General features: G+C 36.5%; 2 protein-coding genes across 2 annotated transcripts; both read right to left on the bottom strand.

Annotated features, from left to right (window-relative positions):
* Positions 1–250: 250 nt before the first annotated feature.
* On the bottom strand, positions 251–3,965 carry LOC143593437 (long chain base biosynthesis protein 1-like). The gene is made up of 12 exons (XM_077073069.1): positions 3,754–3,965; positions 3,573–3,667; positions 3,416–3,507; positions 2,743–2,836; positions 2,597–2,669; positions 2,351–2,483; positions 2,103–2,277; positions 1,801–1,941; positions 1,240–1,335; positions 882–1,023; positions 675–802; positions 251–594 (listed from the first exon to the last, which is right to left on the bottom strand). The coding sequence occupies exons 1-12, from the start codon at positions 3,875–3,877 to the stop codon at positions 424–426; spliced, it is 1,464 nt and encodes a 487-aa protein (XP_076929184.1). The 5' UTR covers positions 3,878–3,965; the 3' UTR covers positions 251–423.
* Positions 3,966–6,501: 2,536 nt separating this feature from the next.
* On the bottom strand, positions 6,502–13,486 carry LOC143593436 (uncharacterized). Its single transcript, XM_077073068.1, has 19 exons — positions 12,495–13,486; positions 11,742–12,183; positions 11,570–11,657; positions 11,068–11,249; positions 10,843–10,979; positions 10,681–10,747; positions 10,453–10,597; positions 10,251–10,350; positions 9,927–10,002; positions 9,637–9,819; positions 9,338–9,498; positions 9,154–9,256; positions 8,860–9,067; positions 8,206–8,492; positions 8,013–8,134; positions 7,696–7,933; positions 7,513–7,586; positions 6,861–6,914; positions 6,502–6,793 (listed from the first exon to the last, which is right to left on the bottom strand). Exons 1-19 carry the CDS (start codon positions 13,484–13,486, stop codon positions 6,502–6,504), a joined length of 3,951 nt encoding a protein of 1,316 aa, XP_076929183.1.
* Between the last annotated feature and the right edge of the window lie 12,861 nt (positions 13,487–26,347).

Here is a 26,347-nt window from a genome sequence, read left to right as displayed (position 1 = left end):
TTTTTCTTTTTGGTTGTTAGAATTCATAAAATGTAATTGTTTTAAGTGAAGAGTAGATAAAAAGGTTCAAAAGAGAAATTAATTTCAGTTTTAAAAGTTAATACTTTACTTTAACACCTTTCATCTCTCATCAGCCAGCCAACCACCCTATTAGCAAGTCGTGTTCAGGTTAACTCATTTTTTAACCAGGTCGTGTTCGGGTTTGATCAGATGTAAGTAAAAACATTAAGATCATATGACATTAAATAAATTAACTGTAATATCCATGTTTACAAGACAAAAGCAGACAGGCATATGAACAAAAACCAACTAGCAAATGTCAAGAAATTAAAATAAACCATAGCTAAAAATATGAAGAAACAATTCTTTGAATTTTTCCTTCACACAATTTGTTCAAATAGGAGGCGTTTTAATACCATAGCTTTAATCTGTGAATATTGAAGCCGCAACGCTCTTCAACGATTCACACGCTTTCTGCAGATCAGCTTCCGTGTGAGCAGCCGACACATATATTCTAATCCCGACAGGAAGATTGCATTTATCCACAAACGACCTCTTTGAAGTTGTTACAAAAACCGAGTGTTCCTTCAGTACCTGCGACCACACCATTTTCACACGCAACTTATGACTTTTATCGTACAACACAAAAATGCATACCACTCTGAAACACTTACCCGGTCAGCAAGATCTTCAAGTAACTGAAGATCACTCTTCAACGACCCCGTGGATTTTTTAAGCCGGAGGAATACAAGGGGTGACAATATATCATTTGCAAGTTCAAGACCTTGTATTCCTAACAATCCTGCATTTGTTAAAACATCAGACCAGAATGCTTTCATATTACTAAGGTTTAATGAATCATCCATGAAAATTAAGATAACCTGTGCTTAATAATTTGGAATTGTCTCGTAACTTCGTTATGAGTTGCGGGTTTTCTTCTATGACATTAATAGCAGCAATTGCAGCACTTGCTAAGTATGGAGGAAGAGATGCTGAAAACACATAGCCTGAGCTGCTGAGACGCTGCGAAAACGCAACCTCTTAACATAAGACACGATCCCATGTTAAAATGTTTTGAATTATCTTGTAAATATGTAGTGTTTTGTCTCAAATGCTGATGCATTGATTGATTCTTTTCTTGAACTAAACAGATCCATAATCAACCTTTGAAATTAAAAAGAAGTGTTGACCTTAAATGTCAGACATGTTGGCTATAAGTTGATATAATGCAGTGCTTACTTGGTGATCTACAACTCTGTGACTCCCGGTGCAAAATCCGCCTTCCGAGGCCAATGCATGTCCCATAGCAGCAGTTATTATATCTATCTTATCAACCTACAGCAGTAAAGAACAACACCACCCATTTTACTTAAAATCAAATATAAATGTATATGCATACCTGTGTGTGTGTATAATGCTAAAATCTCACTATCTAACAAGTGAAGGAAGTCGCCACACGTTCCAAAGGGGTGTGGGCAAATGTGCCAAAAAAAATACATGTCCGGGTGTGAGCATTCAAATCATGACGGTTTTGAAACTTGACACATTAAAAATCTTACCACACCCTTACTAATATCCTTAGACACCGTTAAACGCACCCGGTTCAACCACTTTAAAAGAGTGTTGCAATTAAAAAATATAATGACGTATGAAAAAGTTATTTACGTCTTAAAAAATGGCAGAACTAAAGAAGCCAACAATTGGTGCCTATTACCCTTTTACCCCTCCTTGCCATATATCACATACAAATGTATACACACACACACAAATATATGATAGAGAGAGAGAGAGAGAGAGTACCGGAACTTGGTAGTGTTCAGTTAAACCTCGACCAGATTTGCCAAGCACACCAAAAGAGTTGCTTTCATCTAACAAAACACGAAATTTGTACTTCTCCTTAAGTTGGATAATCTCATCAAGTGGAGCAATTTGACCAGAATTCTACGCATTTCAATAACTTATATCAAACATCATAACGAGATAGACTCTTTATTTGCAAGTTCATTTTTAGTTTGATATGAGCCCATATGAACCAACTGCTCAATTTAGACAGAAGTCAGTTCAACTGCTTAAGAATTATAAGCACAATCACCGAGAAATACCTGGTACACAGCTTCCACAACAATGTAACGTCTCAATTTCTTAGCTCGCTTATTGTCTTGAGTTACTTTCTCAAGTGTACTTTGTAGAGACTGCATATCATTATGCTTAAAGTACACAATTGTGCTTCTTGACAAGTATAATCCATTCTGTATTCCCCAGTGCACACCTTCATCCCTAAAAATACCAAAGTGAACTTGTCAAATTTAGCAAATAACAAAAAAATAAATAACAAAATAATACGACTTACACAACAATGATATCTCCTTTCTTACAAAAAGCTGGAATTGCACTAAACATAGTTGATAGCCCATAAGAATAGAGTATGGAATCAGGAGTTCCCAAAAACTCCGCTATTTTCTTTTCACAGTCAAGGTGAACATCTAAGCAAAAAGATAAAGTCAAAGCATTATATGGTATGTAGTTGACTTCTAAAACAAATATGTACTTGAAATTAAGTTTAATAAGATTATATGTGTCACGAATAGGTTTGTACCAATGGTTCCGTAAAACTGACGGGGCCCACAAGAGCCGACACCGTATTTCTCTAGTGAGGAAGTACATGAATCCTGTCATATTAAATTTATACAAATAAAACTATATGTAAACAGCTAAAGTAAATTACAAGGGTAGGTTACTCACAAGTAACTTCTCATGATCCATTAATCCTAAGTAATTTGCTGAAGAAAAGTTAACTACTTCTTTGCCATTGATTATTGTGTGAGGTCCTGCAGCACTGAAAGTAGTCCAACCGTTATAATAAATAAATAACGTATTTGCTTTATGCGAGTATAATCGTATATAGATGCCAGGTCTAATTTTCAGATGCCACATGAACAAATCACAAGCATCAACATTTTCATTTTCATTTTTATTCTGTGCATATATATAAAAAAAGGATAGCAGAGGTAAACCGTGTGAACAAACTTCATCAAGTCAAGTCAATGATTTTATTATTCATATTTATATAACATTTTTCAATACATTTGAACATTTGTAGTGGTTGTGGTTATCAAGAATCCTAATACAGTTAATGATCGAAGTATCATAACAATGAATATGAAAATACTGACTCCAAAAGTCAAAGGTACCTTTTTTTAGCATCTTGGCCCTAAAAGTGAAAGGTAGTTGCGTAGATACACATCTATAAACAGGTGTACATACATATGTATCTACATATAGGGGTGCTAGTATAGTTGTTATATATGCATGTACATAGAGGTGGAATGGTGGATGTACTTACACATATTATCTCTATGTATACCATATGTATATATGTCTATATGTGTGTCTAGAGAGAGAGAGAGAGAGAGACCTTGATAATACTGGAACTTCCTTTTTCATCTCTTCAGTTACAGGTGGTATAAGAGACTCGGGTACCCATTCATCACACAGCTCATCAATCTCCTACAAACATCAGAAACCAAATTAAAAAAGTCAAACAAAACATCAAGTATAAAAACAAGTCAAACCTTTGTCGTTAAAGGGCGTTTAGGTGGCTTGTAACTCTTCTGAGATAGTAAGAAGATGATAACTACTAAAAGTAAACCTTCCACAAACAGATGGCCTATAAGTCAACACACAAGAAAAGTCAACCTCAGCATCATAACTTTACTGGTACCAATTAACAAAAACCTTGATAATAAAACATACCTCCAATGTGAACACCGAAAACAACAGCCCGAGCAAACGGTACATCATATGCAAATGTGATCGATTCAGATACATTTTTCAACAAACCAGTGAAAGCACTCGGAACATAGTTTGCCAAATCCATATTGCTATTACTTTACACAACTAATACCGCATGCACCAACACGCCGCCTTTTTTAGTGCATTACACCTCGAAAAAATCTCTATATCCAAATTTTCGGCAAGTTTATTACAAGCTACGGACCAAAGGAAACCGTTTAAACAGGGAACATCATTAGTGTGTGTGTGTGTGTGTGTATAAACTTTTGAAGTGTTGAGGACAAAATAACATGTTAAATAACAAAATAATTCTTCTATAGTTTCAACTTTCAACTAGGGGTGCAAACAAGCCCAGCAGAACGTGAGCTAGACTAGGCTCGAGCTGACTCGTTTAACTTACACTGAGCTCGAGCTCGCATCGTTTACTATTTATTAATTAAGTTTTATATATTTTTATATTCTTTTTCCAATTATATTTTTATATGTAACATAATATATATTAATTAGTTAGTTTTTGATAGCATTATGTATATTAATAAATAATATTTATTACATATATAATAATAATAACAAATATAAATCTGATAGGCATGTTTAGGCTGGCGAGCCGTCTCAGCTCGATAAGTGTCGTTTATGAAAGGAGCTTAATATAAGGGTCGATCAGGCTTCGAGTAGCTCGGCTGGTTTCAACAGAGACTTTTTATGTATAATAATTAGTTATTATTTCAAACTGGAAAATGAAACATAATTGAATGACTATTGAAACCTAAAATGATAAATAAAAACCTAATTCGAACTAGAACAATTTTCCAGATCCAAAGTGTTAGCATATCTACAACACTTAATACTCGAATCCATTATCAATTGGATTGGATTAAAGGTTACAACTGAAGTAATGATAAAGAGTGTGAATGAGGAAATTGGGATTAATCTGGAAAATTTGATGGTAATAACATAATAATATAATAAGCTTAGGCTTACTCCGTTTGGAATGGGCCGAATCGAAAGCCTGATTTGAGGAAGAATCACTGCTGCTGCTGTTGCTGTTGCTGCAACGGCGGTGTAATTTTAATTTGATGGGAGAGAGATTTTAGATTGTAACTGGTCTGGGTTTATGTTGAAAATGGCCACACTTAAAATAAATAAATATTATATGAACCTCAACATTTTGATGGATTATATGTTTTTAATTAATAATTGTGGCATCTACACACACAAGGCTTTATTTATGCTGTGTGATTGATTTCACCACCATACATTCCCCGTTCAAATGAAATAAAAAAGTCTTACAAATGGAAGTAACTAAGAACGGACCATTCATGTGTTTTCGTACGTGAACGAGCCGAACAACTATGCGATCTATTTAGATAAGCCTGTTAAATATTTAAAACGAGACAAGTTTACATAAATTCAAGTACGTGCTCGAGCATAAATTAAAGCTCGTTTGATAACGACTCAAATATGAGCTTTACATATCAAGCTTTAATAGACTGTTAATGTGGGGCTAGCTCACTTGATAAAGGTTCTTGTTTTTTAGCGGGAGGTCCTAGGTTCTGACACCAGACAATAATTTAAATAGGAGTTTTGGGGGTATTAGAAGTACTGTAATTTTTCCGTTAAAAAAAAACCCTTTAACACACGTGTGAGGCTAAGCGAGCCTATAGTGGAGGTGGTGTTAATTAGAACAACTTTCCATGTTTTTGGGATGAGAATTAACATGGGCTCAACGGTTGTCACCGACAACGCTTTTAAGTTTTAACCACCAAACTACAAAAAGAAGGCAACAAAAACGAAAGAAAATTTTGAATTACCCTTGCATCACTACTGTCAACGCCAACTTTTACTAGTTCTATCATCACCAAAAGTCTGGTGTATATATTCTTACCCGTTTTAAACAATTCAATAATTTTCTTGTTATTTTTTATATTTTCTTAATTTTTGTATCTTCTAATTTATCAAGTGATTTACTTAAATCATTAAATAACAAAATAACATGTTTCATTTTGTAATCCATGTAAACAATAGCAAATGAAATGAAGGAAAATGTAGCAAACCAATCGGACCCTACCTAAAACTTGTTTTATTTTCATTTGATCCATTTTATTTTACCAAACCTGACAAAGTTATGAATACAACAAACAACTATATTACTAAAATTGATTGAACCTTAGTTTAAAACCATCCGTTTTGACCCAAACATGTTTTTATTCGTCACACGAGCCAAAAACCCAAACCTGTGTCTACTCATTACCATGAATATAATTTAACCTATACACCAACATTTTTTGGAATTTATGTACCATATATAAACTTAAATAGTTTCTTTTTTGAACAAATATATACACTTACATACTAGAACCTAGTTATACATACAAAAGTTCCAATTCTTACCCAGCAAGTACATGGTCTTAATTTCAAAATAAGTCATCTTATCTTTTGATCATAAATCTTGATTTGCAGTAACTTTCTTCAAACCATGCATGCAAAGGCTCAAATGGTCTATATATATGTTATCCATTATGCAAATAATAATGATCTTGGCATTATCCATCTCTATTTATACATTATATATGCATCAATACATTTGCATCAAGATGTAGTCTATTTTATTTAATAATAACAAAATAAAAAATAAAATAATTAGTTGTAACGGTACCGGAAGCCTTACATATCCATTACTTGGCTTCAGTTTCCTGTAAAACACTTGAATTATTCTGAAAATGGCGGCGAGTCCATGCAGAGATGGACAAGGTTCTGTTGGTACTTAGTGTATAACTCACCAACCGCAATAACTACTTCGTTTTGTGGGTTTAATCCACGTAACACGAGCAACTTTTCCTTAACCGACGGGTCTTCATTAGGATCCAAGTTTTCTATAAATTCAGCATGAACTTCCCGACAGGCAATAATAAACATGGCGGCTGTATCGGGTTGCTGAGCCTCGTGCAGTGCTGCTAATGCATCTTGCAATGAACCAGCTGCTACATACATTATTAGTGCCCTGTTCAAGAAAAGTCAGGCTATTTGAATGGGTCAAGTCGGGTCAAATATTTATGTGTGAATTATACCTCCAGATGTTGTGCTCAGCATTTAAGACATGCCCTGCCCATCTTTGCATTACCCTGAAAAATATAACAAATGAGGTGATACATATATAATATATCCAAATAACATATTCTGCCTTGCTAAGATTTAAATAATCAAAAATAAGATAATAAATATACATTGTTTAATAATATAAAAACATGAACTATCCTATTTATAAGATTTCTTATCTTTATGTACAACCAGGCCTGTGAACGAACCGAATATATAAGAATGGAGAATGTTTGTGTTCGTTCGTTTAACAAATACGAACGGAGAATGTTCGTGTTTGTTCGTTTAACTTAACTGAACAAATAAACAAGCATGAACAATTAAAAAGAACAAGATTTTCTTGTTCATGTTCATTCATTAAGACGTGTTCATTCGTTAATAGTATAAACGAACGGTTCATGAATGAACATAACTGAGCTAAAATCAATCTGAAGTAAACATGAACAACAGTTTGTTGGGTCTAGAAAGTTATTAAAACCAAACAAAAATTGAAATGAGCCTACAAAATTTAAATGAATGTATTAACGACTTAAACAGACCAACTTAAAAAATGTAAACTAACGAACATAAATAAACATAAGGGAGCGAACATAAACAAATTTAAATGAACGAACATAAACGAACCTTGCATAATCAGTTCCTTTCAAATGTGTTGCTGCCAAAGTTGCAGCATCTGTCCAACATCCAGCATCTTGGAGCTAAAAACATATGAACATAACAGACACCGTTAAGAATCAATCATAAATATCTAATCAAAGTATCATGTTTTAGGTACCATCAGAAACTATAACTTCCTTAAAATACAACCTGTGAACAAGCTTCCTGATATCTCCCAACAGCACAAAGCAAATGCGTGCCCGACAATGACCTGTCCGTCCTCACCATATTTGCTGCAACTACCTTAACCGCCAGTTCATTCAGAGACCTTGAAACTGCAGATGAAAGAGCAACCGCACGCAAAGCATTCAGATAGAAAAACGAGCTCTCTGGTGGAGTTGACAGCAGTAAATGCACAGCAGCATTCAAATTACCAACCGTCACAAGCCTGATATTATCAAGAAATCCAGTAGGTTATTATGAATCATCATCATCAATCTGAAAACCCAATAACGATATAAACTCACTCATGTACACAGTTCTGTATAGACTGTTCACCCTCCAGTTGCTCATGCCATGCAATGCGTTCACTCGCGTTTTCCCACAACTCTTGTTGGTCAAAAGCCATCATCCTAAGTTGGCCATCATTCTACCAAGACAGATACCATATTATGTCTCAAACAAACTGACATTTTTGTTGTACAGAAGCATAAATGTTACCACTAAATTTGTGTGTGTCGACACTGGTTTAGATCTCCCTTTGGTAAACATCCTAGTTAGAATAGCTGTATCATCAATCGATGTGGTTGGAAGTTTTACGGGTGCTCGTTTTAAAGATTTGTTGGATAACATGTTCAACATGTGTTTTAATGCACGCGGCAATTGCAACCAAAAGTAAGCCTCTAGGGGTTCACCAAATATTGCAGCAGCAAAAGAAAACCTTGCAGCAGAACCCTTATTGAGTACAGAAGCATACTGTCGCACCCTTTCGTCATCTAATACGCAACCTGATTCGGTGTAACGTAAAAGATTATAAAAATAGAAAAAATTAATGAACTTTTTTCATATATACATATATGTATTTAAATACGCAGTCTGGTTATTATGCATATATAAACTTGTGATTACATATATGCAATCACATAACTGCAAATAATAAATGACAAAACTACCATCATATAATATAACATATATAAAATAAATGAATAAAATGGTTAGTTGTTAAGAGTTCTAAAAGTTTTTGATTTATTTGAAAGTTAAGAAATGGTCCTGATCATGCATGTATGTGTGCGTGTATATAGATAAACACACACACATACATACATACATACATACATATATATATATATGCATATGTATATGTATAAAGCTTGCCTTCTCTTCGGTAAGGGTCTAATGCTTTAAGAAGCAACTCGGGGACAACCGAGTCACCAATAGGTGACGCGTCAATCAAATAACTACAAAGGTCTCCAACAGATGATGAACTTCTTAACATTTGGGGATTCCCTTTAATATCTGGAATTGCACTGTGTGTGTCAAACCATGAGGGCTTTACCCCATACTGCAAGATCAACCTTGATGCCTGTTATTACAAAACTAAATACAATTTAACCCTATCATGTTCAAAATGAAAGGATAAATAAAATATTGCTAATATTATTATATTACCATGGCATGTGGTGTAGGAAGCAATACTGGAGAACATATTGGCATTGGTCGAAAACGTTCCTTCACACATCCGGGCTGCGCTACATTACTGGTTCTTTTATCGCTGAACGGAAATATTTTAAACGTTAATGAATATATTATTTAATGTGACAGGAAATCAAAGCAAGTGAGATGTGATGCATACATGTTAACCTGAATGAGACGGAAGCTACTATCGGCTCCAGCAATACATAATATTAAAGGATCATTTTTATCGGTTCGCACAGGTAACCAATCAAGTTCCAGTACAAGGGTTCCTGGATACTGAGTCTGCAATAAGGAATTGGCTAATGGATCTTGTGAATCCTGAAAATGAAAGATTTTAATTCAATTATATATGGTTTGACAAATATTATTCAAATATTATGTACCTATATGTTGCAACATAGCTAGGTGACAAACAGCAAGTAAGAAAAGAAGCAAAATGCTACTTTTCTCACTTACAAGATCAAATACTGAAAATATATTGTCATTAAACAAAACAGCAATACGTCCGAGGCTGCGATCTCCAGGAACAACGGGCGAGAATTTGATTCTTCTAATTCCTTCTCTGTGAGTGCTGAAAGAGGAAGATTGTCCGGTTGTCACGTCCCACCACCGGACATTCCCTAATTTGTCCCCCATAACCTGACATACAAGTCCTCTTTTGTTATATTACAGTCCCTACACTTTTGTCTAAAATGCATAAATTTGTGAACAAATATTATTTAAAATACACAAGAAAACAAACTAACCACATGAGGAATACGATAAGCCATTGCCATAATCAGTCCTTCAGAAGATATAAATGATGCATCGGGCCATTTCGGTCTGCACGGTAGGAAATAATCATCATGAACATAGACAATTTATGCGAATTATTATGTCAAGTAAAGGGAAGATATAAGCATTAGACTTCTGAATCTTCCAAAAACTCACTAGAGAAATTGAATAACAAAAGGATGCTGAACTTAAACACAACAAAAAACTAAGCGCCTGATGATGTAACTGAACATAGAGTGAATGCAGCAGACCTAAATGGGACTACAAAATTCCAAATATCCTTAGAAAACATGTACCTGAAATCTTGGATCCTTCGTCCATGAACTTCAAACACTCCGAGTGCACCGTTTACTAGAGCAAATGCAAAACTTTCTGTGAAGTCTTCTTGAGCTCCATCTGCATGTTACTTTTTAGCATTAATGAAAACCTTATTTCTTCCAAGTACACATAGGACAAAGTTCCAAGAGATTAAGGATAAATTAAGTGAAAGGATCTGACTAGAGTCCGTAGGGGCCCCTGCCACGTCAGCAGTCTGATCTTGTGAACTAGCTGCAGGTTGCTTAGATGGTCCACTCTGATTCGGTCGTGGAACCGCGGGAAGAGTCCATTCCAAAACTATGAATGGAAGAGCTAAAGACCTAAGCTGCAAAGATAATGATAACAATGAAATGAAGGTAACAATAATGAGCACACGAAAATAAACACAAACACAATAAGCTAGTTTACCATAATTGGAGTTTTTGTCATTGCCCAAACCTCCACCGGTGCATCACGAAGTAAGATCAAAAGATACCTGCAAAATGCATTAATGCAGATTTTTTTTTATTTACAAAATTGAACCACTTTGGTAATTATGATAAGTGGAACAAAAACAACAAATTTGTACACCTTCCAGAAGACGAAACCCGCAGAGCTCTAATTGGTGCGCGCTCGGGCTTTTGTAAAACCCTGAACGCTCGATTATGACCACTGCGAAGACATGTAACAACAAGTCTATTCACAAAGCCTCCAGATTTCTCATTTCCCTGAATTAACAGATGTGGAAACAATAAGGCTATCCAAGAAAGTAAAAATATTAAGAAAGATATTGACCGCTTTTAGAATATTCCATACCAGACTGTGTGAGAATGAGACAAGTCTAGTATTTCCAAGCCACCTTAACCCTCTTACAACACCATCATGGACAGAAAAACTTGCAGCTACAGCATTTGCAGACACATCAATAATGTCGATTGTGCCGTTTTGAGTTCCCAAAGCAACCAGTGGAACAGCTACAGCCGGATGGTTTCCTCCACCTTCATATATTATATAATATCTCATTTTGTGTTATAACTAGTTAACTGCTACTTTTATGTTATCTGGATAACACTATACTTTACATATCAGTAGTTTACCGCTACTATTGTGCTAATAGGTTATTTGGATTCTATACTTCATAGTTTACATATCAGTACTTTGCTGCTACTATTATGTATGTTATCCCCGTACCCTATCAATAAGTTGCTATGAGTGAGATTTTACTGTGTACGCTTGTTTGTTAACACCCCATAGCAAAAATTGCAGCAAGAAGTATAAAATTTGGTTTCATTAAATAAACGAAAAAGATACAACTCACTTGCCGAAGTAGCTGTCATAGAAGGAGATGGTACGGCCAACATAGTCACCATTGAAGAAAGCAGATGAAGCTGACCAACAAGGCTAATCTGCATCAAGATTTTAATACACAAAATGCATCGATAATCAAAGCTAAACAAGTATAAACCTAACATGAGAAGTTACGTATGAACCTTTAACGTTAGCTTTTCCGGGCTTATATTGGAGGATGATGAATACCCTTTGCCAAGTTTCATTGAATCACTAGAAGATAGAACTGGCACTTTACTACTTTCTGCAACATTTGCAACATCTGATTCATCTTTGGAATCATCCGTAGCGCCTTCAGAAGTAAGAAGCCAATTCCATATTTTCCCATCATCAGAAATTGATAACAAATATGTTTTACAGATAACATTCGATTCATCGCAAAAATCTAGAGGATTGTCAAAATCCATATCAAATTCCTTATCAGACCATGACACTCCATCCACATCAGAAAAATGCTTGCTAATATTTTGCAGAGTGGAGTCAGACTGAGAGATCACAACTGCAAGAAGTGAAGGTGAAGGCACAGATGTCCCAACTGATGGCACCAATTCTTCCATCATACACATATCATGCACTTGTTCTCCTCTATAATAATAACAGTAATATCCAAATAAGAACAATGAACAGTAACGCATACACAACAAGTTAACCAATAATATATAGGGCCATCTATACACAACGTCCGTTTGATATCTAATCCCACAATGTTTCAAACGGACGCTTTGATCAAATAATTTCAAAGATTGATCGTCTATGGGCAAAACAACCGTCCAGATTTTGGCCAAACTGTTGTTATGACCAATAATAATCGTCCGAATATTTGACCAATAAGTTTGTGAATGGTGTGAAAGGGTTTCGTAGTTGTAGCTATAGCATGACCCATAATATATACTTACTCCTTGGGTTGCCAGGCGGTGAGTCGACCGTCAAAATGAGCGCAATAAACCAGCACCATGCTCGGGTCAGGTAACACGTCTAGAAACTTCCCGCACCTTCTGGGTAGCTTAACGCGCGACAAAGGCGTTTCATACTGCAGATCAAAGACAAGTAATTCCCTAGGGAAAGTAACATACAGAATGTGCCTCCAATGAGGCGAAAAGGCAAGCTTCACTACGTAAGCAGGATACAAAGCCGAAGCCGGAGCATTATTAACCGGACCAACAACACAGCTTTCCTTCTCCAGCTTCACCAGTTCAGACACATCCGTAGCGATCCTAAGCTCTTCCAACACCACGTCGGATTCGGACGCGCTGCCATGGACTTTGACTGATAACAAGAACCCTTTTAAGCTCACAACGCAGAAATGGCGGGAATCGAATGGGTCACGTTTAATGCATGAGAATGTTTCCTGTGCAGCGTGGTATTTGAAGAAGCGTTTGCCGGTGTAGATGTTGTAGAGTGTCAATGTCGACGGGCCGGCTAGAGCGGCGATAACCCACGAGTCGGATCTGGATTGGATCCAGCAGAGGTCCTGGATGCCCAGTTTCAATGTCTGGTCTGTTTCGAGGAACATCGAAGGAGAAGATGCTTTCGAGCGGAGGTCGAGAAGGCAGATGCGGCCTTGACGGTCGCCCGCAGCGAGGAGGAGGTAGGAATGTGAGGACGTCGGGTCGTGGGAGAGGACATCTAGACGGATGGTGGTTGGACACCACCGAACCGAGGTGACGAATGGAGACAATGAGCTGCTGCTGGTGGTGGTGGGAGGAGGGATAGGGAAGACGGAGATGAGCTGCATGGACCGAGTGTCCAGGATAGGGACGGTGCTGCCGGCCGCGTACGCGAGGAGGCCGGTGGATACGAGGTCAGCCGATCCGCCGTTGTTGCGGGAGGGTGGCCCCGGCAGCATGCAGTCCGGCGAATCAGCCTGTTGTAGTCGGATTAATGACATTGTGTGGTTGTGAGATGAAAGGCTTCATCACGTCTACGTGATGAAGGGGATGGTAGTAATGCTACAAGGAATTGATTATTTACTGGTTTGGTACTTTTAGTTTGGATAATTTCCATTTTGATACCTAAGATGTTGCTTTTGAGATAATTGGAACGCGTTACAGTTAAAAATAACACGTGTCCTGAAAAAGCCTAATAGCTTGGTGGGTCAGAATGGGTGGGTCAGGTCACACGGGGTGACAATTTCGTTCAGCTTATAATGGGTTGTGATCGGTGACGGACCTAGGACTTTATACCAACAGGTGCTATTTTTTCGGTGTTAAGATTTTTCGAGCCAATTACTCTACGGGTTGGGTGGGATGAGGAACATAATAAAAAAGAATATCATAATAAAAAAATATAAATATGATACTCACTTATTAGAAACACACACTGAATAGACAAAATAGCAAAAGATCATTTTGAAATAAAATGCGAAATCTCGTTTAATGAAACAGAAGCAATCGAACTTCAAGAACTATAATTAAAACAAAGAAAAACGAAATCTAACTAATGGGATAATACGAGTTAATTATCTGTTGGGAAATGTATTATTTTAATATATTTTATAGCATTTGATGGCATAATATAATATTATTTTTAAGCTTATGGATTTATAGTTTAACGGAAAAAAAGTTAACGGTTTAAAGGTTAACGAATTGATAAACTAACTTTTAATGGTTTAACGAATTATAAAGTTAAAGAATTAAAGTAATGAAAGTATAAACTAACTTTAACGGTTTAAATCATTTTAATACTACTTAATTAATAATTTATTTTTAATAAGAGAACTTTAATATTTACGAATTTTATTGGTCTAATATTATTCCTAATATGGTTACGTTAGCGTATATAAAGCGTAACGGAACGAATAAAATATCATGTTTAACGGGTTTAACGGAACGATACGAATTATGAAAAAGTTGGGTTTTGGATGGAAACGATAAATTATAATTTATAAAATTTCATTTAGTTTAAAACAAATAATTTAATTGATTTAAAAATATTTTTAATAATTTTTAATGAACTTATTTGGTTAAATATAATAAAAGAAATATGATTTAAAAGTAATACGAAAGGAAATGGCCTGACCGGGTTTGAACCCAGGTCCTATGGTCTACAACAAAATGAGTTAACCTACTAAACTAGCTTAGCAATTTGTAATGAACTCAAACAGATTGAATAAATACTATATTTCAAGTTTATCATCTTCATCCTTATAACCCTAGATTTCAATTCTTATAAATCGTTCATTGTTCGTTCTAATTAGGTTAGGGCTTTTGTTATTATGATCAAGACGATTCAAATGCACGTAAATATTACCTGATGACGTTATTGTTTGACGGAGAACGAGACTCGCCGAAAAACGGGTTTTAGATATTGATTAAAAGATTTCAGTGAGAAGTTTTAGATTGATTGGAGAATGAGACAAGTTTAGACTAAGGTTAGGAGTCTATTTATACTATCCATTGGTGCGTTAATCGATTAATTGAGTTTTAGCATAAAGGACGTCGGTTTACCGAGGATTACGAGATAAATTTTAATGTTATAACGCGTTATGGACATAGATTAAGGGTTAGTGTTAAGGTCTAAGGCCATTATAAGCAATTAATTGGGACTAAGGCGAGATTATAGGGCTGAGTTGGGCTTGCCAGCGACGCCATTGTAGCTGGATTTTTCTGCCGGAAATGGGTACATGGGAGGGGGGAGGGGGGGGGGGGGGGGTCTCGTTTGGGATTAATTTAATAATTTACATTTTGCATCCCTCAAGTTCTTAGTTATATTAAAACTAATTTAAAGTTTACATTTACATAATGAGCCTTTAAGTTATAAAATCTGCTGAAAAGGTATGAAAGTATATATAATTATATTTGCGATAATTTCTTATTAGACCGGAAAGCTTGAGGATTGATTAACTGTTAAAATTTATCGAAAGAAATATTAAACGTGTGAACAACGAACTTCGAATGTTGGAAACACTTCATTGACGATAAACAAACAATAATCCATCGAAACGACCCAACAAGCCGGGTTAACGAATTCAATAAAAATCGACAACTATAAAATACCTTAAATGAAACTTGATATATATATATATAAAACAGAAAATTTTAAATGGATTCGGTTTTCGGGTTTGAAAAGTAGCGAATGTTACATATATTACAAAATATATATCCTGGTCTTAAACGTTCACATTGTCATAAATAAACATCATGACACTTTCTTCATAGATGTCAGCCTCCTCAGTCCAATGTCATGTGTCTCCCTCAAGCTAGTTGCTTCAACCTATTTGTCTGCGTGAATACTAAAAGTCAGTTATGCTGAGTGATTTATAGTTAATCAGGCAATCATACATTAAATTCAGATACCTGCTTATACGTATCCGGAGATATATATTACATATATAACCTGTTCATCTTTCTTTCATACATACTTACGTACATACATTCGTTCATTGTTTCTTACTTTCATACTTTCATGTTTTAAGTCATTTATCTTACACATACTACATTTTAAAGAGCATTTTGCCCTACATACCTTACCTCGAATATTATTAGGGTCCGGTGCCCTTCATACCTCGGATATTATTAGGTCCAGTGCCCCTCATACATCGGATATTATTAGGGTCCGGTGCCCCACATACCTCGAATATTATTAGGATCCGGTGCCCTTCATACCTCGTATATTATTAGGGTCCCGTGCCCCTTATACCTCGGATATTATTAGGGTCCAGTGCCCTACGTACCTCGGATATTATTAGGGTCCGGTTCCCTACTTCTCGTACCATACATATCTTGTCATACGACCATATATACTTTACTTATCCTTTATTATATATAAATATATTTATATACATCCATGTACGTACTCTTAACTCTTTCTGTATCATTCAACTATCATTCATAAACATTCACATAACAGACACTTACCACTTAAGGTAAGGGTATTTACTAAACACGTGGAGTATGCACACAACCCAAAAACATAACAGAGATAAGGGCTAGAAACTCACCTGAATCCTGTTTCTTTCGGAATTGATTGTGACGCCTTTCTTTAGCTAGGTACAGCTAATTGTGTACAAATTACAAGCATCACTTAACTACTCCTAATTATATCATAGTTCTAGGGTAGTGAAGCCCCTAACGATCGGGGATCCGGGAGCAGCGCCCTTGGCAGTGGGGTTCTAGGGGCGGAAGCCCCTAGCAGTGTCCAAGGGGTAAAGCCCCTGGCTGAGGTCGAGCTGCCAGGCCAGTTTGGAAAAAATTTATTTTTGTTAATAAGCCTTTGTTAAAAATTCATCAGAAAAACGAATTGAGTTGAGTTATACAAACAATTCGGATCGCATATGAAACCAACAGCATGGATGCAATCCAATCGCATCGCATGGATACAATCCGATCGTATCGCATGGATATAATCCAATCGCATCGCATGGACACAAGCTAATTGCATCGCATGGACACAATCCAATCGCATCGCATGATGCAATCCAATCACATCACATGGAGCAATCCAATCACATCGCATTTCTTAAACTAATCACTTCGCATTTTCTTTAAATGAATTACATCGCATTTTCTTTAAACGAATCACACCACATTTCTTTAAACGAAACGCATTGCATTTCTATGGATGCGATTCTGCTTCTGTTTGTGATTCAAATTGTTAATTTCTTCATTTTACCATACTTTCAGCTAGTTTGTCCTTTAACCATTCTTCATGGCCAGTTGTACTATTTTAACAAGTTCTGGATCGTAACAACTTTGTCTACTTGTTTTTTACATGACCCGAGCGTTACCTGAATCACGATCGCGAGCTCGTTTTTCATCAAGTTCATGTTTTTCTACCACTACATGGTCCAATTTTCCTTCATATCGAATCTTAAGACCAACTGGTGTCTAAAACTTGCCCCTTTTCATCAAGACATACCTTACCATTCCGGTTTGGTTCGGATCTGGACCAACCCGTGGATCTAGGCTTGATTCTCGTTGTTTGAGGATACTTGAACAAGAAATCTTCCTTCCTTTAACTCGGATTTGGATCCGGGTTTGAAAGAGAGTGTTTGTGTGTGTTCTTGAGGGTGTATGTAGAAATAAGGTGATGGAAATGAGTGAGAGTGTTGTGTTTATAAGCTTTTGGAGTTTATATACTCCTAGTCTATGGGCTTATGGAGCCCAATAATTACAAAATTTCCATTATTTATTATTAACAAAAGTAGGATGTTACATGTCTACCCTCCTTAAAAGAGGTTTCGTCCCCGAAACCTAACTATTACTTAAAGAAATCTGGATAAAACTTGCGCATTTCTTCTTCAACTTCCCAAGTAGCGCCTGATCATTTACGCCGCTTCCATATCACTTTCACCAAGGGAATAACTTTGTGACGAGGCTGCTTCTCCTTACGGTCGACTATCTTTTTACAGGCTGTTCAACATAATTCAGCTATTCATCGACCTAAACGTCTAATAATGGCACATGTGACGTGTCATCAGCTAGACATTTTCTCAAGTGAGAGACATGAAAGGTAGTGTGAATTCCTTCTAGTTCATCGGGCAGATCAAGTTGTAAGACACTTCACCCACACGAGCTACAATTCTAAACGGTCCGACGTACCTTGGACTCAGTTTTCCTCTCTTCCTGAAATGAATAATCCCCTTCCATGGCAAGACCTTAAGCATCACGTTGTCACCACCGCCTCTTATCGGCATATGACTTTTGACGATCTTGAGCAGCTTTCTTCCTTGCCTTAATATGATCGGATCTTGAAGAGGTTTCATGCACAACTTCTAAACTTCTAATCTCTTTCTGACCAATATCTCCCCAACATACAGGAGTTTTGCAACATCTACCATACAACATCTCGAATGACGGCATACTAATACTTGAATGGTAGCTATTGTTGTACAAGAATTCTGCCAGATTCAGATATATGATCATCTCAACTCCCTCCAAAGTCTAACACATATGCACACAACATATCGTCAAGGGTCTGGAAAGTCTTTCAAACTGCCCATCTGTTTGAGGATGATACATCGTGCTGATGTTTAGTCTTGGTACCATAGCTTCATAGAACTTATTCGAAAATCTCGAAGTGAAGCGAGTCTCCCTGTCAGATATGATTAACAACGGCACTCCATGCTTAGCCACAACCCCCGTTATGAACACATTAGCTAACGTTTCTGACGAGATAGCTTCTCGTATAGATAGAAAGTGAGCACTTTTCGTTAAACGATCCATAATCACCCATATGGTATCATGATTTCTAGCTATTCTCAGTAGCTTAGTTATGAAATCCATGGTGATATGTTCCCATTTCCATTCGGGTATCTCTAATGGTTGCATCTTTCCATATAGTTTTTGATGTTCTGCTTTGACCTGCAAGCAAGTTAAGCACTTAGTGACGTAATCTACTACCTCATTCTTCATACCCGGCCAACAGTAGTCTTTCTTTAGGTCTTGATACATTTTGGTGGATCCTGGATGAATCGAGTACTTGGACTTATGGGCTTCATCTAGGATTCGACCTCTAAGACTCCCGTGGCGCGGAATCCGCATATAGTCAAATCTGGTCTTTACACCATGAGTGTTATCTATCAAATCATTTTGCTGCCCAAAGATTCTTTCCTTCTTCATTAATCCCTCATCCTTGAGAACTTCTGACTGCATCTTGCCGGTCTCTCCAAAGAAATCTGAGTTAATGATCAACTTATAAGACTTTACCGTCACGATGACTTCCGCGTTCTTTTGGCTTAAGGGTTCAGCGACTACATTAGCCTTTCCGAGATAATACTTGATGTCATAGTCATAATTTTTTATCAGTTCTAACCACCTTCTCTGCCTTATATTCAACTCTTTCTGCTCGAAGAAGTACTTCAAACTCTTATGATCTATATAGATTTTACACTTAGTGCAACACAGGTAATGTCTCCAAATCTTGAGAGCATCACTACTGTTGTTAGCTCCATGTCGTGCGTCGGGTACGTACTGTCATGAACTTTCAACTGCCTGGAAGCATAAGCTATGACTTTACCCTGTTGCATCAACACACAACCTATTCGCATCAGTACAAACTACTAAATCCTCATCACCATCGGGTAAAACAAGGATTGGAGCCTGGGTGAGTCTTCTCTTCAATTCTTCAAACTCTTCTTCTTGATACTTACCCCAATTGAATACCACAGTCTTTCGGGTCATAACGGTCAACGATGCAGCTACCTTGGAGAAGCCTTGAATGAATATCCTATATAGCCAGCCAACCCTAAGAAACTGTGTATCTCAGTTGGGTTTTGCAGAGTCTTCCGGTTCTTTATTGCTTCGATCTTAGCTGGGTCCACAGTAATTCCCTCAGGATTGGTTATACGACCTAGACACTATACCTCGCGTAACCAGTGCGCACTCCAAAAACTTAGCATGCAGTTTCTCCCTCTTCAAAACTTCCAACACTTCCCTAATATGCTCAACATGGTTAGACTCGCTCTTTGAATAAATCAATATATCATCAATGAAGACTATAACTGACTTGTCTAGCATCGGCCGACATACCCTATTCATCATATCCCTAAATGCTGTTGGAGCATTCGTTCGACCAAACGACATCACGAGGAACTCGTAGTATCCATACTGCATCCTAAACATTGTTTTAGGGATGTCTGTCTCCTTTACCTTCAACTGGTGATAGCCTGATCTGAGGTCTATTCACGAGAACTAGCTAGCACCGTGTAATTGATCAAACAAATCATCAATCCGTGGCAGGGGATATCTTTTCTTTACCGTAAGCTTATTCAACTCACAGTAGTCTATACCCATTCTCATACTTCCATCCTTCTTCTTAACGAATAGCACCGATGCGCCCCACGGGGAAAAACTTGGTTGTATGAAACCTTTTTCGAAAAGCTCTTGTAGTTGGGACGTCAATTCTTTCATCTCAGATGGTGCTAGGCGGTAAGGTGCTTTCACGATGGGTTGTGCCCTCGCCAATACCCATATCAGGATTAGACCCATTTTGATCGAGCGGCAACCGCTGCTGCGGTATGGTCCATAGTTGAAACTGGCTAACCAATTCATGTGGTCGTTCTCTGTTGCATTGGTGTTTTCACTCCCCACTCTCCACCCTAAAAAATGTTTCCGCTATCCCTAACCAAAAAAGGAGAGCCTATACCTTTCTTGGTATTAACTCTATTTGAAATTCTACCTCTCGTTCCGGTGGCAACCCCGGATGGTCCTCACGGAACACTTCTGGATAGTCACACACTACAGGAACATCTTTCACTTCTTTTGTCTCCGCCGACGCGTTGACAACATACTCTAGATAGGCACAACACCCTCGCCTTAACAAACCTTCGGCTTTTATCATTGAAATGACATTAAGCCCTGGACTTTCTTTATCATCATAAACCGTCACTTACCACCATTCAGAGATTTCAATCTTATCTACTCTTATACACTATCTGAGATTCAAACTCAGACAACCAACCCATTCCCGGTATTACATCGAACCCTCCTAAGGTCATCACATACAGGGTAGCAGGGAACTCACGACCTTCTAACTCTATCTTACAACCCTTAGGCATTCTCATTAATCTAACAGAGGTTTCACTAGCAGTCTCTTCCGTAAATGTTTCGGGCACTCGAAAACATTTTATCTTAGCTTTCTTACAAAATGACATAGCTACAAAACTTCTATTTTCACTTGAATCAAACAATATTGAAGTGGAAATACCGCTTACTAGAAACGTACCAGTCACAACATCTGGGATCTGTTTGGCTTGATCTTGTGTCAGCATGTAGCTTTCTTACAAAACAATCCACTTGACTCGTGGCTTGCCCTTCAGCTGGTTCACATGTTGGCTCAATTAAATTAAAAAGTGTGTGTGTGTGCGCGCACACACACCACTTAAAGTCGTATAACATCTTCTAATAAAAAATTGAAATTCTATCAGTATTGAACTTGTTAAGATAAACACGCTGAGAACAACACCAACATTTCTGCTCGCAAAATAAATGAGGGTACCGGTTAGACACCACCGCTGGTTAGAAAAAGGGTGGTTGCAGCCAGCAAACGTTAACTAAGTACAACTACTTTTTAAAGCGTGTCACATGTAAAATGCAACCTTAGTATAAAGAAAAAAAAGGAAAATTTCATTTGTATGCATAGACATAAAATAACCATAATGAACCATTTAGCTCATTTGTATGCATAGACATAAAATTTCTTTTCGTTGTCATCTGGTTTGTGTGACAACGAGCCATTTTTAGAAAAAAAATCGATTTGTTTAGTAAAAAGGGGTCTGGAACAAATTAAATACTGGTCGAACGGGCCGCATAAAAAACATAATTAAAGTATATTATTGAAAACTAAATGTTTAGTTTATATACCCAGAACCTTTATAGCTTCATGTCATTAACATTTATATTAATAAAACTAATATAATAGTAATAATTTACCCAATCAATAAGATTGATAATTTTATCATTCACGGCACAATAGATTTTAAAACATTTTTATAAGAACTCAAACTCAAGTGGCCAAGCTACCATAAGTTGAGTGAGACGAGCTTAAGCCTAATTGAGCTTGGGCTCGGCCTAGTTGGCCTCGCTTACACCATAGGATGAAACAAGTTGGATGACGGGCCATGCCAATTTTAAAAAGTCTTATGTATCAAAATAGTTATTGAACAAATTTCAACCCATTTGACTAAGTCAACTTATCGACGATTAAATGGGCAAATTGTGACATCTAAAAAAACCTGATCAGAATGTGTAAACATGTGGTAGAAAAAGAAGACGATCAAGATTACCCTTGCCACCTGAACTAACTCAATCCCATCAAAATTTATCACCAAAAAGACAAATGTATCCCCTAGTGTGACTTAATTATAAAAGGATTTAATGGTATGATAGACATTACCAACCACCCGATAAACATTGCAACACCATTCAAGAGATAAACTGTGGAGTTCTTCTTCCTGATCTAGATACCCGCATGGCTGCATGTATATATATAGTAATCAATTTTTGAATTTTAAAACTAATTATTGAATTGTTTTTATTATTACCATCTAAAATTCACAAAGGGTGCTTATGATCCTTGTGAAAAGAAGATAAGATAAAGAGCGTGTGGTGTAATACCTGTAGAAGCCCAGAAGATCAATATTATCAAGAAACTAATTGAAGAAATATAATGTGTGGTGTAATACCTGTAAAATCCAAAATGATTAATATTATCAACAAACTAATTGAAGAAATATAGGTGCTGTTTGTTTTTCCTCAGAAGGACTTCTCCACCTCTTTTGTCTGCACTGAGAAGAGGGCGCGCAGACGTTGGGCTCTGCAGTGTGTTTGTTTTTTCGAAGACGTTTCATTAAAAAACGTCTGCGCGCCCTCTTCTCCCAGAAGTGTTGGTATTATTACTTCTTTAACCTCTTCTCCCAGAAGTGATGAGCCAAGTTGCTACTGATGACTCCACCAGCAATTCTTCACTCTTCATTTTATTCTTTTCATTTGTTGTCACCATAATCTTTGTTTATGGCTGTGTTTTTCTATCGATTGCCGCCATCATCGCCGATTGTTACCGGGTTTGATTTACGAACCCTAGGCAGCGATCGTGTGGTGGTGGCAACTCTCCGATGTTGGGAAATTACGGTTGTTAAATCTAGGGTTTATGACCTCTGATTGTTACCGGATTCGGTGTGGTGGCTGTACTCCCGTGTGGGGAAGTGATGGCTTTTAAATCCACGGTTTCTAACGCCGGTTGCCGCCTCTGTCGATGTCGATTGACATTTGATTTGGGTTTTTTGGATGGTTGTTTGAAATATGAAATCAGGTTTGTGGCTGTGATGATCTAATGTTGTTCGAGTTAACATCAGCTCAGGATATGTGCCTGGCGTGGCAAAAATGCAGGATGGCAGGTACCCTTGCAGCCATGGCACTTTGAACCTTTTGCACCAATGTTTCGATAGGTCTGAGCCTCTTTATAGTGATTATTAAATCATTGATGAATTTCAAGTTTTAGTTTCTTTTGATATTTATAGATGATGGTATTTGAAGATTTTTGAGTCATATATTTCACCCGAACCATCATCGTTTATACTACTTATTTTTCTTTAATTATTTAAATTTCAGCTTATTTTAGCAGTCTGCAGATGTTAAAAAACAAACAGTCTTCTTGTTGCAGACTGCAGAGTTTTGGTCCACCTCTTCTGCTACAGATGTTGGCAGATGTGGTTTCGCAGTCTTCTGACATTTTACCTCTGAAAAACAAACAGCACCATAGTGTGTCGATACAAAGAGTCATAATTATCACTTTTCTATGTTTAGGTCACGCGGCCCATGTTATGTGACCAAAAATGGTCTAAAATAACAACAGTTGATGTTATTACAGGAATGTTTCCAACATCAATGTCATCTTCGCTTCAACAGTTGCAGGCATGTTCAGAGGCAATTATGCACAAACTCACATAATATGATGACAGATGTAGTTATAATATGATACATTTACAATTAAGAAGCTACCTAGAGGATAATGTTGTACTAAAAAAAGACACAAAGCAGCTACCTTTCAAAGACAAACCAAAATAAAAGTGTGAGGCTCCTGTTTATAGCAGTGAATCATTTTGTACATCATCCTAATAAAACAAAATAAAATGTATATTGTTCAACACAAATATAACACTTAAGCCAAGATGCAATTAAGTGATCAACAAAAGAAAATATGTCAAAACATATATTATTAGGTAATCTTTAAATAAAGAGTCAACAAATAACAACAGGTATTTACATACTGTACACAATCAAGCTTAATTACCTGCATTTTTATTTGTGTAAACAATTTGTCACAATATTATTTGAAGGCGTGTACACAATCAAACATATATTACTTGCAGGCAATCTTGAATTCTAAATGGTTTTCTCAACATCTAGATTCAAGCATACGTGCCCTTAAATGCCTGACTTAGTTATGAAATGACATGGCATTCAAATATCAAACGTCAAGAGAGGCAAAATAAACAATCAATATTGTATAAATAATAGATTCGAAATTACGAAATTAGGTCATAAAAGTACATTTTTAGTCTATTTTCATCGGAATCATGAACAAGTCCTCCGTCAGCCTTCACCTTAGGCTCTGACTTTTCTAGTTTACTGAAAATGAGATAGTAGATAAGAACAAACAGAGAAACCCTAATTGAAACACCAATTCCAAATTGCAATTTCGAAAGTGAATTGTATCATTGGAGTCGTCTGATTGAAGATACCTACCATTCAATTAGGTGGTCGTTTAATCAAAATTGAAAGAAACGGTTTGAAATTGGTGGAAAGCAGTTGAGTGATTCCGTATCTCAATTGATGTTCAGAAGTCGAAACCCGAAGTTAGGGTTCATCATCGGAGATAGAAAGAAACTAGGTGGAGATAGTATGAGAGTCCATATGTAGATTTGAATTTTGCTTCTTTAGTAAGGGTTTTAAGAGTTGATGCATTAACCATTTATACAATATGCTTAACTCATTATAAATATCTTAATTTTCAACAATTAAACACTATCTCTCTTATATGCATTATATATAATAATAGATTGTAATAAGAGATTTTGTATTAGTATTTATAATAATAACAAATAATAATAATAATAATAATAATAATAATAATAACAAAATGTAACACACACTTTAATATAGTGTTTTATTACTCATGTGGTTCGTTGTTTGGTCGCACATCATGTGTTCTTTGTGTATCATTAACAGGGTGGGATTCTTATGATCCTTGTCTTTGTATGCTTATACATTGCGTGCTCTAGTTGTTAGTTGTGGAATCTTTGCTTACTGATTGCCATATATTCTTGTTGCTCAGTATATATTATTACTCATTGTATGCTTATTACTGTATATTGTGTCTTGTTAGTCATTGTTTGCTCTAATTTGCTCATTATATATCGTTACTCATCGTGTATTTTAAACTATTGAATATTGTGACTGTTAGGTGCTTCGTGTTACTCTTTATGTGATCTGGGGTACTCATTTTACATTGTTTCTTATTAAGTGTTGTGTCATGTGTAAGGCTGCGGTCACGGTGCCCTACTTTGGTGTTGGATTTACTCATAGACACAGTTCTAAATACCAGAGTTAATTAAAGCTTTTTGCGGAATAATAAAAAAAGTCACTTGTCTCTTACAAACCATGCAATACTTGTTTTAAAACATCATAAATTGTCTCAACATAAAACATAAAAATAAAACATCCGATCTTCCTTCTTAGATGCCAGACGCTCAGTCCATACCGTGTGCCATTCTCAAGCCAGCTCCTTTAGCCTATTTACCCGCGTGCATAAAAGTCAGCTACGCTAAGTGAGTTCTACTTAATCTGGCACATACGTTTCATTCGTGTGCTTATCAATACACATCCGAAGATACATATTATATACTTAACTTGCTCATCTTTAATCCGTACATACTTACAAACATACATACATCCATTCATTCTTTCATATTTCATACTTTCTTTCTTTTTATACTTTTACGCGTACATACCTTTCATACTTACATGCTTTAACTCATTTAGTTCATACATACTATCTTTACGTTTTAAAGAGGATTTCGCCCTACATACCTCAGATATTATTAGGGTCCGGTCCCTTCATACCTCATATATTATTAGGGTCCGGTGCCCTATGTACCTCGGATATTATTAAGGCTCGGTGCCCTTCTTCTTGTTCCATACAACCATACATATCTTGTCATACGACCATACATACTTTACTTATCTTTTATTATATATACATATATTCATATACATCCATGTACATACTCTTAACTCTTTCTGTATCATTC

Source organism: Bidens hawaiensis, unplaced genomic scaffold (assembly GCF_021521415.1).
Source record: "Bidens hawaiensis isolate Kalapana, Puna unplaced genomic scaffold, B.hawaiensis_p1.1 tig00042219_1, whole genome shotgun sequence".
Lineage (NCBI taxonomy): Eukaryota > Viridiplantae > Streptophyta > Magnoliopsida > Asterales > Asteraceae > Bidens > Bidens hawaiensis.
This window is presented reverse-complemented; position numbering and strand designations above follow the sequence as displayed.

Coding starts and splice junctions, on each gene's coding strand:
- LOC143593437 (XM_077073069.1), bottom strand. CDS start 3,877: ATGGATTTGGCAAACTATGTTCCGAGTGCTTTCACTGGTTTGTTGAAA. Junction 2,484..2,596: donor TCAGTTTTACGGAACCATTG/GTACAAACCTAT, acceptor CTTTTTGCTTAG/ATGTTCACCTTGACTGTGAA. Junction 803..881: donor TTCCAAATTATTAAGCACAG/GTTATCTTAATT, acceptor TAACAAATGCAG/GATTGTTAGGAATACAAGGT.
- LOC143593436 (XM_077073068.1), bottom strand. CDS start 13,486: ATGTCATTAATCCGACTACAACAGGCTGATTCGCCGGACTGCATGCTG. Junction 10,598..10,680: donor TGACAAAAACTCCAATTATG/GTAAACTAGCTT, acceptor TTATCTTTGCAG/CTTAGGTCTTTAGCTCTTCC. Junction 6,915..7,512: donor AAAGGAACTGATTATGCAAG/GTTCGTTTATGT, acceptor TATATTTTTCAG/GGTAATGCAAAGATGGGCAG.